Source organism: Amblyomma mixtum, chromosome 10 (genome assembly GCF_055824585.1).
Source record: "Amblyomma mixtum isolate Tamu chromosome 10, ASM5582458v1, whole genome shotgun sequence".
NCBI lineage: Eukaryota > Metazoa > Arthropoda > Arachnida > Ixodida > Ixodidae > Amblyomma > Amblyomma mixtum.
The window spans coordinates 58,317,807-58,332,140 of record NC_143021.1 but is presented as its reverse complement, the minus strand read 5'-3'; the positions used below and the strand labels follow the sequence as shown (position 1 = coordinate 58,332,140).

General features: G+C 46.7%; 1 protein-coding gene across 1 annotated transcript in view; it reads left to right on the top strand.

The window, feature by feature from the left end:
• The window catches only part of LOC149325880 (uncharacterized), an 81,098-nt gene extending 74,425 nt beyond the window's left edge, over positions 1-6,673 (top strand). The window contains exon 7 of the mRNA XM_089562833.1: positions 6,397-6,673. Within this exon, the coding sequence (XP_089418959.1) occupies positions 6,397-6,493 (97 nt within the window). The 3' untranslated portion in view covers positions 6,494-6,673. The remainder of the gene's footprint in view (positions 1-6,396) is intronic.
• Positions 6,674-14,334: the final 7,661 nt, after the last annotated feature.

Genomic DNA, 14,334 nt, shown 5'->3' with positions numbered 1-14,334 from the left:
ACTTCCGCGTTCTCGCTTCCCCTTGACGCCTAACTAGTTAGGAGGAGGCTACGAATGCGAGCAAATCGGTGATAACCTCTTTTATTAATGCTAAAACGGTTTTTTTTTGTTAACGTTGCCCACAGTGAGGCCTCCATTATCTCCGTCTTTAAAAGTTTTGTAGCCGCTTTTTTTTTTAAATGAGATCCGTATAACAAAAGGCTTTGGCTTTACCGATGTGCATTTAGTACTCAGGCTGTTTCCTAGCCTGAGCCGGGCATGTCTACAGGGTCTGTCCTGAAAGTAATGAGACTAGTTGCGGTGTGGCGCGTGCTCGCGCTAGATCGGGAAACCGCTTTTGGGGGAAGGAGCGGAAACCTTCAGCTTCACAATGCAACGACCTCAGTTGGATTCGAGCAGGTCAAGCGAGTGGACGTGCTCAAACGTGTACCCCTGTTTCGTTGCTGAGTCGAGGAGACCATGGAACAGCGCGACGCGGGGAAGCTTTGCAATAAACTGAATGAATCACCGACGGAGGCATTTGACAGCATGTGGTAATGATGCAATGTCCGGATTGCAAGGGTTCCAATGGCACAAATCATTTACAAATGGCCGTGAAGACGTTCAGGACCATACAGTCAACGTTACCGTCCGTAACCGTCATCGACAGGCGCCTGGACCGCTGCTTGTTGTGAACGTCGTCACGACCGTTTTTAAATGCCTTGTGCAATTATAACACACGACGTGGACATTGCATCGTTCCCACATGCTGTCTTGATCACGTTTATTGACTCGGTAGGTGACTTACCCAGTTTATTGCGAAGCTTCACCGCGTAGCGCTGTTACAACGTTCGCTGCATGGATTCCTCGACGCAGCGACGAAATATGGGTACACGCTTGAAGATGTACACTCGCTTCGCCTGCTCGCAGCCAACCAAGCTCGTCGCATTGTGAAGCTGAAGGTTCCCGCTCCTTCCCCCAAAAGCGGTTTCCCGATCTAGCGCGAGCACGCGCCACACCGCGACTAGTCTCATTACTAGAGACCGGATTTTAGGCAAATGCCTATTTTCTTCAACGCTTCGTAGGCGCGCCATTTTTACATATGAGCACGAATTATGTGTTGGCAATATGTGTAATACTCTTTTTATAGTGCCTATATATGCCTATTTTGGGTGTCAGTGCCTATAAATGCCTATTTCCGACGTCGCTGCCTAAAAATGCCCTATTTTACAGAAAAGAGGTCTGAAATACGCTGTGGTTTTGCTTTCAGATTCTGTTTGCTTTCGAATCCATTTCGGTTTTGAGTAGAACACACACGTGACAACATTCGATGACCTCGTCAGTTGGCTGTGCGAACACTGCACCTACGCCGGCTGCCTACAAATACCAACCACGCCAGCTGAAAATATCGAAGCAACCTTTTTCCTATTTTCTGCCATTTTATTGTGGCAGCTTGTTGATGACATTGGCTGTTAAAGTGGTAGTTGACCACATGACACCACATTTCGGAAAGTATACGGAGTAAGTTACAGGTTCCTCCAAATAATTCCCAGTTGGTTCCAATGAAACCAACAGTAAAATGTTCCATAACCCTGCTGGAAACAGTTTAACTGATTAGAATTTCCACCTGGGTAACCTGCCTTATTTTCGTTCCTTGTGCCCCAGCCGCATGCCATCTTCATTAAATGGCATTTGGCGGTAATCTTGTTGCAGCAGGCCACACTAGACAGCTGGCAGTCGTGCGTGCGTACGAAAACGCATTCGTGCACTCAAACCATAGCGTAAATGACTCAAACAATGTTCAATTAATGCTTGCATGAGGGCCACTCTTCCGGCACCGCTCCCGCGCCATATTCCCTCGGTCCATAAATCGAAATGGTTTCTTCGCTCTTCAGTCAATTTCTAAATACATGGCCTCCTGTTAAGGTGTTCATTGTTTCTACTTTTGTACACGACAAGCGAATTGTTTGTTTCGAGGTATACCAAAGTGTTTTAAAAGGGCTGGTAACCGTCCTTTTTACTCTTCTGAAGCATGTGTATTGAACGAAAAGTTGTGCGACCGCCTTAAAAAAAAAAACGGCTTCTAATGTTCGCACCTTGCTTAACGTCCCAAATCATTCCTAATGTGTTTTTGTTTTATTTTACGGCAGATATTGCGCGCTGAAGCTCAGAACTGTGTGCATTTTGATAAAGCTTATAGTGCCTTTTTTTCTCCGTTAGGTGCCTAAAATGCAATTTTAGCCGCCTATTTATGGCGCCTAAAACGTGCTTTTCAGTGCCTAAAAATCCGGCCTCTACTCATTACTTTCAGGACAGACCCTGTATACCTCGCGGGCCGGGTTCGGGCCTATATCGAAAAAAAAAATGGGCCGGGCTGGGGCGGGTAACGAAAAAGGTTGACGGGCTCGGGACGCGTGAATAATTAATGCCCGTGCAGTGTTCTAATAGCGACTATACGAATATGGAATATTATCGGACAGATGTGTTAAAAGCGAGGTAGGTTTTGCTTTTCACTAAATGACTGATACCGATGAAACATTTATGTAGAACTTTATTATCCCATTGCTGGCAGGCGAAGGATATTTGCGAGGTAGGTTTTCTCCTTACTAAGTAACTATTCCAAAGAAAATTTTAATGCGGGAGTCTGTATCGTTACAGTTCATGCAAGCGAAAGAACATTAGGGGAGGCACAGATAAGTACACACGTAGCGTGGCCTTCATACCGTATTTCGAGCACTCCCTCAAGCGACTTACCTGGTCCGCGATACACTGCAGCAGACCAAAACCAAAAGCCACTAGAGGAGCGGATGAACTACGGGCATTAAGAATGCCTTCACTTGCAGGTGCCTTTTAGAATGTCAAACCTGTGCATCCGTTGTAGCACGTCCAGCGTTCCGGCGGAGACGGTCGTTCTATTTGCATACTCCTTTTCACCAAAACAGACCACCGCAAATTCGTTCTACGGCCTCGTGATTCACGGTCACGTTCAATGCACGCCCCACTCTCGATGTCAAACTTGGCACGCCGCATAAAGCCCGGCGCACGCGGACACGGTGCGCTTGCGGCTCTACCAAAACAATCCATCTATGCGTGCTCATTTTTGCCTTTAGACGATGCAGTGAAGCAAGCAAACGTTTCTCCTAAGTCACCGGTGTATTTATGCAGCGGAACGCACGGTTAATGCGGAGACATAGCGAAGAACTCAGCAAGTACGGAAATCCAGCGCAGCCAATTGAAAAGGGGCGTTAGTTCCTTCGGAGCGGGCTAGAGGTCGCCACCGCAGTCACATGAAATCACAAAGAAAAGAAAAGTCTTTCGCCCGGCGCGCGAGGGAGGAGGAGAGAAGAGGGAGGGCGTCTTGTCGCTACTTTAGTGTTTCAGGGGCTTTAGTCCGGCGCTCTGATTGGCGCCGCACATGTGTGGCAATGGAGGAGGAGCGAAGAGAGCAGTTAAGTTATCGGGAGGTCGCAGGAGATGGCGCCAGGTGCGCGCGCAACTAGAGCAGCGCGTTGCCCCGACTGCGGAACTGGTTACGCGGGACAACGGCGACGGTGATGCTGCGCTCTAGAAACAAGATACCGCCATTTGCAGGTTGTCATTATCACACATTTACATTACACACAGAAAGTAAAAGAACGACACATTAATGCTGACAGCACGTCCCCTTTGATAGAAGTACAGATTTGCCTGCAAGTTCGACAAAGTTGTCAAATGTGAGACCACCCTCTGGTCTAGAGTTCCAATGCAGCACAGCTGGCGGGAAAAAACAAAAATTGTACATAAACGTAAAAATATTCTTGAAGTATTTTCGCATAGCGGGTATTAGAGTTTTGCGCGGCAGTTGCCGAAGCCGGGAGCCGACGAGCAGAGTGCGTCCTTGTTGCCATCGGTTTTGGTTCAGCTGCGGCCTACTGGTTGCGAATATGGCACAGCTCCCCTGTGGAGCGCCCGGCGTGCGCCCCTTACTTCCGTTCGCTAGCGGCGGTCGGATCAGGTTACGGAGTCGGTGCTAGGCTCTGGATTCCCGACCCTTTTTTTTTGGCGCCGTTTCCTGGGTCTTGCCGTGCAGGGGCTGTCTGGCCCGCGTTCCGCAGTATGCGTTTGTTCAATTAGTGTCCGTCGTTGCCTTGTTCGCACAGAACACATTATACAAACTCGCGCGCATTTTGTCCCTATTCGTACAAGGGTGCGAGCAGGCGCACACTAGGGGTTGTTGTGTATTTTAGTTTGAGAAAGTGTACGTTCTGCTGTCGGTGTGTCTTGAAAGGACGGGTTCCGATTGGTTCCGGTAAAGGCTTTCCTGATTGGTCTAATTGGTCTCGAAATGGGCCCCCAAAATGCTGTCGGACCTCCTCTGCTTGACTCCGGTAACGCTTTTTTTGATTGGTTGAAAAAAGGCTCGCCAGAATTCTGGAGAAGTGTATTTAAGAGCGGGTTCTTCAACGCCAAGGGGGAGACTCTAGAGAGGAACGGCTGCTTCCCGGCTGCTGCTCGGGGCCTCCGCTCAAAAGAAGCTGCACGCCTCGGAGTATGACTGACGGTTTTCCTATGTGACATCCTATATTTTGCCTCAATTTGTAAGTTTAACCAGTGATGCGCATGTACCTTAATACATTCAGTTGATCAGTGCATCTCCTCGACGCCTGCTGGTCCCCTTCTTCGATGCTGCGAAGCTCTCGACATGGCACGAAAGCATGCTTCGCTACAGCATAAATTGATGCTCATGGCGGGTTTCTCTGGAAGGGCTAAATAAAAGCAGGCGTAAGAGAGAGAGAGAAAGGAATTTTGATGAGCGAAAGGTGGAGAGGTCGGCCGGTGGTAACATGGCCCTGGCCTGCTACTCCACACAAGAATTTACTTTAATCTTCTTATGTAGGATAACATACAAAAATATGTGACATTGTAGCATCGCACGATTGGTGAATCTATGAAGCCCGATTTTGGTCAGCATCTGCGTCGGGGAGTCGGTGCGCCAATATTTGTTGCAGATAAAACGTACAGCCTTTCGCTGGGCAGCTTCGAGCGTACATATTTGCTTTTGGTAAACGAAAACCACGCCACGTTATCATACTCTAAGACAGGGCGTATATACGCCACGTAAGCCAAAAGCTTGGCTTCCTTCGTACAGTAGCGCAGGGCCCGTTTAGGTACCCCCTTTGCAAAAATTAACCGAGCAACATGTTTTGCTTCTCAACTGCATAGGGAACCTTTACGACACCCCTAAAGATCTAAAGTTCTGAAAACGCGAGGACAAGGATTCACCTCACTCTACACCGATTCAGAGCTTAAGGGCTGCCATAAATGCTCTGCTACGTGGCTAAGAATACCACCATTGCCCGCGTTACTTTTGGCAAAGACGGTCCATTAACTTCCTCATCGCTTTGTTTGCAAAGTGATGTACATGAGCTGACCATCCCCGATCTGATGATACCACTACGTCCAAGTACTTATACTCATCTCGCAAAATTTTACCGCGAAAAAAACGGACAGAAAGAGTAGACGACACGAGCGCTGCGTGTCGCGCGCTCGTGTCGTCTACTCTTTCTGTCCGTGTTTTTCGCGCTAAAATTTTGCGAGATGTATGTCAACCAACTCGACCAATATGCAGTACTGTTGAATTACTTATACTCAGTTACAGAGTTAAGATGGTGCTACCATAACTATGAGAAAAACAGAGCTTAGATTTATGTTTTGTTAGTGACACAGAGACTATTTGTTTAAGGTTGATGGCCATTTCCCAGTTTCTGCTCCATGGAGCTATGAAATTAAAATCCTCGCTGAGAGCAATTCGGTTTTGTCTTCTCAGTACTTCTCTATGCAGGACGCAGTCATCTGCGAATAAGCTAATCTTGAATTGCGCCTGACTAAAGGCGTGTGCAATCAGCAGGAACAGAATAGGAGCAACAACAGAGTCTTGGGGTACACCCGAAAGGGCTGGCACAGTTTGAGAAGTGTGGGCGCCGTACTGAACAAAGAGGCGGCGCTCAGATAAGTAACAGCTGATCCATTGAACAGTTGACAGTTTAGCGTGGTAAGCACGATAAAAGGCCTTAGAAAAGTCGAGATAAATTACGCGTAGTTGTGTTTGGTCATTAATTGCTTGATGCCAAGAAGCTGCAGAAAGTCCCTAACACCTTCTAAGAATGACGAAGGAATTGTTACGATTGCAACCGTGGCGCCCTCACAGCGACCAACCAGGAGGACGCCTCACTGAAGCAGAGCATCTGCTCATCACGGGTCTTGGCTCGTTAAATGGTTATTTACTCTTTTTGCGTATTACCTTGTGCCTGTGGTCCATTTCCAGTGTTGCGCAGCGGAACACTTTGCGTCAGGAACATTACACGTCGGTCGTGAGCGGCCGCGCCTTGCGGAAGCCGCAGTGCTGGTGTTGAGAGTAGAATGACTTGCTGCTCGCAGGTTGAACTTGCCTCTACGAAATTCGTGGCACTTCCGGCGCGCCTGGAATTGCAGCCCGCCCAGCTGTCTCCTCCCGGCCGGCAATGATGGTGTCTGAAGGCTACACCGCTAGTGCACTTCGGCCTTAGCGGCGGTTTGCCGCTGGCATCGGGCACGATGCGTGCGAACTGCAGCGTGGCAGCTGGCCGCCGCTGAAAAGGGACAGAAATCGTGGCCTGATTGCGCCCTTTGCTTGTCTATTTCTTTTCTATTTAGTTGTTTCAACCTCGATGTGTGTATCGGCGCCTCATGTTTCAACGACATTTAAACAGTAAAGCATTCTCTTTACAAATTTTTTTTCCTCATTTTTTTACAAATTTTTTTTCCTCACATGTTTTGGGGGACACCTGAACCGGAGCGTAACGGAAGGGAGGAAGGTTGGAGTAAAAGAAAAAGAGAAAGAGGTGGTGGAGGTCTCCGGACTGATTTCGACCACCTAGGGTCGTTAACGTGCACGGACTTCGCACAGCAATACGGGCGCCTCTTGGGTGTCGCCTCCATCGCAACGTGGCCGCCGCGGTCGGGTACGAAACCGGGTACTCCGGCTCGGTAGACGAGTGCCTCAATCACTGCGCCACCGCGGCGGGTCAAATTGTGAAGACAGTACAAGCTTTTCGTTGCTTTTGCTCTACAACTGACGGAGTCCTGAACAACTCTGCCGCACGCTCGAGTAAAGCCTGTTTCACATCCAAGTGAAAACGCTTTGTTGTTGCGGCGCAAAAGCTGTTTAGAGCCATCGCGGAGGCTCCAGCATTCACAGCTGCGATGTTCCGACAAGTTACAAATTTTTTGCCGCGCTGCGCTGCTCAATTTAGCAGTCACTTGCATGCATGTGAACCAGCTTTTACACGGACGTAGTCGGACGTGTATGCACCCTGACGAGGCCAGTGGCACCCGCTGCTGTGATCTGGCGCGCCACCGCCTTCCCTAAACACGCGCGCCCCTTCCTCACGTTGCATTTGGAACTCGCTCCACGACGTGAAATTCCCATTTAGTAATCATATCTGCATATTTATTTTGATAACTGGGAAGGAACAATCGCACAATTTTTTTTATAAAGGAGCGCTATATTGGAAATCTTAGCTAGTCTAACTAGGGGAACAATTCCCAGTTCAACCGCCGCGGTGGCTCAGTGGTTATGATGGTCGGCTGCTTACCCGAAAGGCCAGGCTTCGATCCCGGCCTCTGCGGTCGAATTTCGATGGAGACGAAATTCTAGAGGCCCAATTGGGTTGTGAGTACCCGTTAATGAACCCTAGGTGGTCGAAATTTCCGGAGCCCTTCACTAGTTCATCCCTCGTAGCCTGGGTCGCTTTGGGACGACGTTAGACCCTCCAAAATCATAAACTTTAATTTTCACTTCCACCATGACGAACAAAGCGAGTTGAGGTTACATGAGGCATAAAAAGCTGTAACAATCACTGCTTCATTGTTTTCATTAACTCAAACTGCTACGTCAGCCACCATCTAGAGCCATCGCAGCAAATGAACAAGCAGCTTTTACGTCGAACTTTCCATACACTCCTCAGGCGACCTCCAGGCATTCTGTATGTGGTATTCTTCGGCTGAAGTCTAAACCGACACAACATGTTGGAAAAAAATTCAGTTAATTCCACATGCCGATGCATGTTTACTAATATCTTCAGTACAGTGAAAAAAAAACACATAGTGCTACGCTTTATCTTGTAGCTTCATTTAGAAATTTTTCAATTCAGATCATTCGTTTCAAATTTACAGCTAAATTGCTCACCAATGTCTAGTAATGGGGTAGTTGAATGATAAAACTTGTTGCTCAACTACGCATAAATATATATTTTTCCACAATGGAACGCTATTTTGTATCTTGAGAAATCTAGGGAATTTTTGGTTGCAAATTGGGGGAGAAGCGGCTCTGGAGGTTGGCAGCATTGGCAATGTACTGAGACCCGTATTGCTCGTAAGTTATGGTGTGTGGCCATTAGTAAAAGGAGCGCCCAAGGTCCAATTAAGAACGAAAAAAAAAAAAAACAACAACTTACGGCCTACATACCGCTACTGCTTATTATGCACTGCACACCCGTGTGAGCGGACAACGCTTCCCGTCAGTCCGTGTATTACACGCCGTCTAGGTGCTACCGTTGAACTTAGCTCCAAGTAGCGCGGTTTTCGAAGACCATATTCGGAGTAAAGCATTTGCTTTACGGCTGCTGTGCTGGGTGGTTGTCTTTCTCGCGATCCATGCGAGAAAATCACTAAAAGTGACTCCGTACGCTCAGAGTGAAGCTGATTTATTACAACCAAGGAGACCTCAAACATTTACATGTCCGCATATAGAGCGTGGAGCGTACTCCAATATGAGTGGGACATTGTTATGAACTTCGTGTGGTATGAACGCGTTGCCATGCGCGCGTTATAACATTTATATCGCGGAATCCTTCGAAACGATTTCACGCCAGCTTGTGAAGACTTCTTCATGCATGGTACAGTTACCATGATATTCAACTTTTGTGTGTCTATTTTTGTCTCCTTTCTGTGTTTAGCAAACCAGTAGAAAATATTTTAGGCTTCCTAAGCAGTAAGCACCGTTCACAGGTTGTAAACAAAAGCGTACGATGTGCATCTGAGCGTTTCGAAGCAGTGTCTGCATGCAGGTACCAATAGGGCAACGACCTGCGCGGCCTCAGGAGAAATAAACCTTAAAGTTTTATACAACAACAATAAAAAAACATGCCTTCAGCGCATGCAAAGACAAGCCTTCAAGCGATCCGTCCGTTTGCTCGAACAGGCGTAGAGCTCAGCGGCTCTCCGTGACATGAAGCCCGATCAGGTTTCCCACCTGAAGTGATAAAATTAGTGCTCTCACGTGTCCTGCGAATCTTTTGCCAAACCATAGTGTCGTCTTCTAACTCCTTTACAACCGTATCAGCCGAAACACTGCCTGTCGGAACCGAATCCTCAAATGCATCAGCCTTCGCGACGAGGCGCTCACCCAGCAGTCAGGAGGCGCGTAATGGCGGCATGATCACGTGATCAAAGATGGCAGCCCCCATAATACGGCACTGTAAAGCGCCTATAAGCACTGAGCCTCGAGACCTTGATGGTGCTTGTGTTTTGTTTGTTGTGTTCCGCCTTTGTAATCTGTACTACCCTTGTGTCACTCCTATCTTGGTCCAGACTGGACTGATAGTATCTCTAATAAATAAATAAATAAATAATATATTTTGTGTTGCTTCCTGATATGCCTCTAAAACGCCGCCTTTCATTTCTCGTGAGAAAATTCTTTATCTGCCTTACAGGCGATGCAGGTTCCAATGAACCCTATAAGCATTCCAACGTAAAATACGTGCGATTATTTCTTACAGGTATACGAGGTCTGTTAGAAAAGTATCCGACCTTTTCCCGAAGAAAAGAAACTGGCATAACTGTAGCGTTGGAAACCTAATCACCTTCAACGTAGTCTCCTTGGGACTCCACACACTTCTCCAAGTGGTGCTGCCATTGTTGGAAGTATTCCGAAAAGGCCTCTTTCGGAATGGAGTTTAGCTCAGCTGTCGTTGCAGCCATAATGTCCTCTCTTGCCTTAAATCGGGCTACTTTCAATGTCATCTTGATTTTGGGAAACAGCCAGAAGTCGCAGGGGGCGATATCAGGAGAGTAAGGAGCCTGTTGAACTTCAAGAGTCTGGATTTTCGCCAAAAAAGTCTGAATCAAGTGCTAGGAATGTGCAGCAGCACTGTCGTGATGGATGCGCCAATTTCCTGTTGACCTCAACTCCGGTCTCTTGCGCCGCACAGCACCAGGTAGGCGACGGAGGACGTCCCTGTAATACTCTTTGGTCACTGTTTGACATTGTTGGGTCCGTACTCGTGGTTTGCCACACAGATGGAGTCAAAGAAAGCTGTAAGCATCACTTTGACATTGCTGCGCACTTGGCAGGCCTTCTTTGGTTATGGTGGCATGGAATGCTTCCTCTGTGACGACTGGGATTTGGTTTCCGGGTCGTACCCGTACACCCAAGACTCGTCACCAGTGATTATTGTGTTGATGAAGTCGGGGTCACAGTTTGTAGAATCTAGCGTGTCCTGTGAGACTTCAACACGAAGTTGCTTTTGCTCCACCGTGAGCATCTTTTTTGAGAACGAATTTCGCCGCAACTCTCTCCATGGCCAAATCTTCGGTGATAATGGAATGTGCAGAAAAATTGGTGATGTCCACCTCTTCCGTAATTTCTCGCATAGTCACACGACGGCCCCGCATCACCACAGCGTTCACTTCGGCAATAACCTGGTCATTTCGGCATGTCGATGGCCGACCGGAGCGTGGCTCCCTCTCCACCGATGTGCGGCCGTCTTTAAACCAATTAATTGTACCGCTGTTTAATTTGTGAGCTGCTCATAGCATCTTCACCGAAAGCCGTACTGAATATTCCGAACGGTTTCCACTTGGCTGTCGTCCAGTTTCTGGCAAAATTTGCTGCAGTAACGCAGCTCCTATCGCTCCGCCATTTTCCTTGGAATAAAAAACCGACGAGAGCATTGCGCACTGCCTCACTCAAACGCTGCGTCCCAGCGACTGACGCTATCGGCAGGCCGGAAAAAATTGTTGCATGTGCACGAAGGTTCAAGGTCGGCTGGTGCAAGCGCGCTTGTTTCATATCCATCAGGTGTTCGCAAAAAAAAATAAAGTCGGATACTTTTCTAACAGACCACGTACGTGTGTTAAATTTTGCACCGACTGTCACAATGGCCAGAAATCGTAGCGTTTCTACAACTGTATTTCCAATTTAGCAATCTAGCGATCTGTGGAAGGCGTGCTACCTATCTGACTGTTTTGAGAAGCAGCAATTGCTCTTTTTGCAAGCGGACCTCAGAAACGCAGCACCTGTGCAATGAAAAGGCCTAAATTGTGCTGAAGGGTGGCTCAACGAGAGGTGAAACTTCCCAAATGTTTGACATTTTTAATATTCAAGATTATTTTATATATTGTGCACACATAATTCCGCAGGTCAACCGTAATTTTTTTTCGATAAAATGCTGATATTAAAGGAGAAAAAAAATTGTTCATGGCACAGGCAGCGTTTTCAAGCAGGGCTCAATTTCCCAAATTTGCAACGACGTACGAATAGAGATATGAACGCCACGATGGATATATTCTTCTGCGAATTGTGCAGGTGGGAAGGAATATGTCAGCCTTATTTCCGCCAGTTTGCGGAAGTTGTGACTTAGGCGAGAAATTTTAGAAAATGACAGAAGGGTCTCAATCGAGGCTATTTTCAAGAATTTTTTTTTCTCAGCAAATATCAAGCACGTCTCCTTTAAATTTGCACAATAGACGAGCATCTGCGTGCTCATTTCATTGTTATACTATACAGGAAAGTGAAAGTAGTATTGCCCTATAGTGGTGTCTTTCAAAAATCAAAGAAAAATAAACCCTGCATCGAATTTTTTTTTATAACTGCTGAAACAAGTCTCTATAAGAAGGCGAAAAAGTTTACTAAAGAACATGTTGCCATAATTTGTTTCCAACAATGTTATCCAAGCTCGAACTTGTAGCCTTTTGAGAATCGGCAGGAACGCCAAACTGAGGGGGTGGAAGCAAAAAACGCGCCGTCCTCTGGTCTAAATTTTACCAACATCCTAAGACTGAGACCTTTTTCCATCAAGGGGGACTTTACCTAACTACTTTTTGTGGAGAAACATCGGTCTGTGACGCAAGCAGGATTCGGTGGCGCCGATATCGCCAAGTGCGAGTAACAATTGGGAGTGGAGCACTTAGAAGTGCATGTAAATTTTTCTATGCAATTTTCTTACTGCACAGTGCTTCTATAAAGCCGTGTGTGTTCCCCAGGCACTCGATAGCTATGTCGTTGCACTCGAGGAGTAACGTGTTTAGTTTTCTTTTCTCATTCGCGTTTGATTTAAAATTAATTATTTGTTTCTTTTTAGCCGCAGTTCGTTTATTTTATTGGTTATGCTGGTATATCCTAGATCGGTCATAGCTATGCTGGAGAAGGCATTCCGTCAATTTATGAACGATTTTATTGAAGCTTTTGCCCATCACGGAGACTCCGAATTCAGTAAATGAGGTGGTCCTCCATTAGTGAGAGACAATAAGCGCCTATAGTTCTTTTCTACGATGCAGTCGGTTTTTTTAAAAGGAAAGACAACCTTACAGGTGCAATGTGCATTCCGAAAATTATATTGAGAGCTCTTGTTTATATGCAGTCCTATGGCCAGCACACAGCTTTTACCCGCACTCGGGTATAGCGGCCAAACCGATTCCTGCTTATGCCACAGATTAGGGTTTTTACACACCAAAAAAATATAGGTATGCTCTCTCTTGACGGAAAAGGTATCAGTCTAAGGATGTGCGCAAAATTTAGATCAGTAGAGGGCGTGTTATCTGCTTCCACCTCCTCATTCGGGCGTTACTGCCGATGCTCAAAAAGCAACAAGTTCGAGCTTGGATAACATTGTTAGAAACGAATTAATGCAGCATATTCTTTCCTATTCTTTTTCGCCTTATTCTAGAGACTTGTTTAAGAAGAGTTCAGAAAAATTGGAGATGGGTTATTTTTGCTTTGATTGTTGAAAAAGACCACTGTATTCCAAAATGCTATATTTAGGACAGTACTTCTTGCACTTGCCTCTAATATATGACAATGAAACTCAGTGCACTTTTTAGTGCCTAGATGCCTATCAATTGTTGTGCATATTTGAAGAAGATGTGCTTTATATTTGCTGAGATAAAATGTAGCCTGTTTGAGATCATTTTGCCGTTTTCTAAAATTTCGCCACTGAGTGACAACTTCCTGAAAATGGCGGAAGTAAGCCTGACATATTCATTCGCACCAGTACATTTAGCAGCAAAATATATCCATCATGGCGTTCATATCTAGGTTCTTACGTCGTTACAAATTTGGGAAATTCAGCTCTGGGTGAAAACGGTGCCTGTGCCATGAGGTCGTTTACGGTTTTTTTTCTCCTGAAATATTAGCATACTAACGAAACAAAATTCACTGTTCGCCTGCTGAATAACGTTTGCACAATATATAAAATAATCATGAGTGTTAAAAATGTAAAATATTTGGGCAGTTTGATCACTCGTGGAATCATCCTGAAAAAAAAAAAATCCCGGCTATCTCTAGTATGGTCCATGGGAAGCGGCTGACAGGACCTAACACTTAGTAGCAAATCGAGCCCTAATGCTGTGTGTTTTATCCTTTTCATCTTTCTTCGCGATGTCGCCTGGAGAAAACCGCCTGTAATCGTGCGACATGCCCAACGGGGGAATTGAATCTGCGGACATACTCTATTGTCAAAGTGCACGCTGGAAATTTGAAGGAGACACTTAAGCTCCGCCAGGGGGTATGACGAGATAGCGTAATCGGTTGATTTCCATGCATGTACGAGGTCATTCGGATCCCTGGGGGAGTAGTAGAGTGGCTATGCGACGCGCAACTGCCCTTCGATGGCGAGTGCTCCCAGCGGTGGGCCCTGTGCGGCTGAGTTTGCTATTTCCCAGCGGCCAATCATTAATTGAACTTCCACCTGCCACGGTGGACAATTTGCTCATTATGCGGTGGGCAGGTTGCGCTGACGCAGCAGGGTCACGTGTCTTTGAGGCTGCTCTCTGGGGACCACCTTCCAGAGCCATCCCCCTGACTTTTCGCTCACTACGCCGACAACGCCGATGCCGGGTTTTCTGGTTGTCATGGCCTCTAACGATATCGCGTTAAAATTGAACAATCCTGAAGTATCCCGAAAACAGCGTGATGAGTGGTCTGGTAATGCCGCCGTGCCTTTATGACAAATCACCACTTTAGGCGAACGGTTTTGTTTCTGACCCGCATTTTGCATTTCGTGTCACCGGAAGCGTGCCTCTACTAGGATAGTGCGCCACGCATGCTTCCTGCCGCCT